The 1,015-nt window shown below is 52.8% G+C and overlaps 1 protein-coding gene across 1 annotated transcript in view; it reads left to right on the top strand.

The window, feature by feature from the left end:
- Window positions 1–1,015, top strand: part of FABP1 (fatty acid binding protein 1, liver) — a 7,818-nt gene that overhangs the window by 4,728 nt on the left and 2,075 nt on the right. The window contains exon 3 of the mRNA XM_008593711.1: window positions 1–63. This exon is cut by the window's left edge and continues 10 nt beyond it. Within this exon, the coding sequence (XP_008591933.1) occupies window positions 1–63 (63 nt within the window). The remainder of the gene's footprint in view (window positions 64–1,015) is intronic.

Below are 1,015 nucleotides of genomic sequence, written 5' to 3'. Positions count from 1 at the left end.
CTGGTGACAAATTTCAAAAACGTCAAGTCCGTGACCGAATTCAATGGCGACACACTCATCCATGTAAGTTGGCGCTCTGAGCCTGTGGCTCCCGGTGCTTGAGGGGGGGAGGAAAAATAAAGGGTGGCAAGCAGCTCACTCCCCCCAGCCCTCATCCCTCCACCCCTCCAAGCCCCAACCCTCTGCCTTTCCTATTGTCAATATCTCCTACCACTTACTGTGGGTCCATTATGCACCGGCCAGTTTACACACATTATCTCTAAACTTCCCAACAACTTAAGTTTTCTATATGGGGAAACCCAGGCGGCAAACTCCGTTGTTCACTACACTAGCACTAGGGGGAGCCACTCACATCACAGACGCATAGACTCGCATACTTACAATGTTGCCGCCCTCTTGTCCTAGCAAAACCAGTGCAGTATATTCGGACAGTCTTGCAACAGATAGAAGTGCAGTAGCTCACAGAAGGGGTGCCCTTTCCTAATTCTCCAAAAGCACCACATGTGCTGGCGGGGCCCTACCTGGTGCTGGCCCACCTCTCGTCAATCCTTCAGGCAGTCCTTCCACAACCACTTTCCTGATGAGAGGCAACACTCCTATGTTCCCCCTTTCTTCTCTCCTCATCGCCCACTCCCCAACTCCTCTCCCCTTTCTTCTCCAACACCCAAATGGGATGGGGGAAGAGAGGTTCTAGGTAGGAGGAGGCACAGGGACATGCGAGGCCAGCAGCACAGCTCACCTTTTCCAATCTCCGCTGATTCGCTCACAGGCTGGAGGGCAGAAACCCACCCAATCTGCAGACATCCACTAGTCTTCCTGCGGGTCTCAGTGATTCGTGGCAACCCTTCCCACTGAGGCAGCGCCCACAAGCTAGGAAGGCTTTGTTGGCCAAAAGTTAGGCTCTTTCACTGCTTTTTCTATTTTACAGCATCACAGTAGTTAATAGCCGTCACCATTCCCTTCTGCCTCAGCACTAAAGCCACAGAGGCCTCCATCTGCCCCACAAGCCCTTTGC

This window comes from Galeopterus variegatus, unplaced genomic scaffold (assembly GCF_000696425.1).
Source record: "Galeopterus variegatus unplaced genomic scaffold, G_variegatus-3.0.2 Scaffold9558, whole genome shotgun sequence".
NCBI classification, from domain to species: domain Eukaryota; kingdom Metazoa; phylum Chordata; class Mammalia; order Dermoptera; family Cynocephalidae; genus Galeopterus; species Galeopterus variegatus.
Note: the sequence above shows the minus strand (reverse complement) of the source record. Positions and strands in the feature narration are given on the sequence as shown.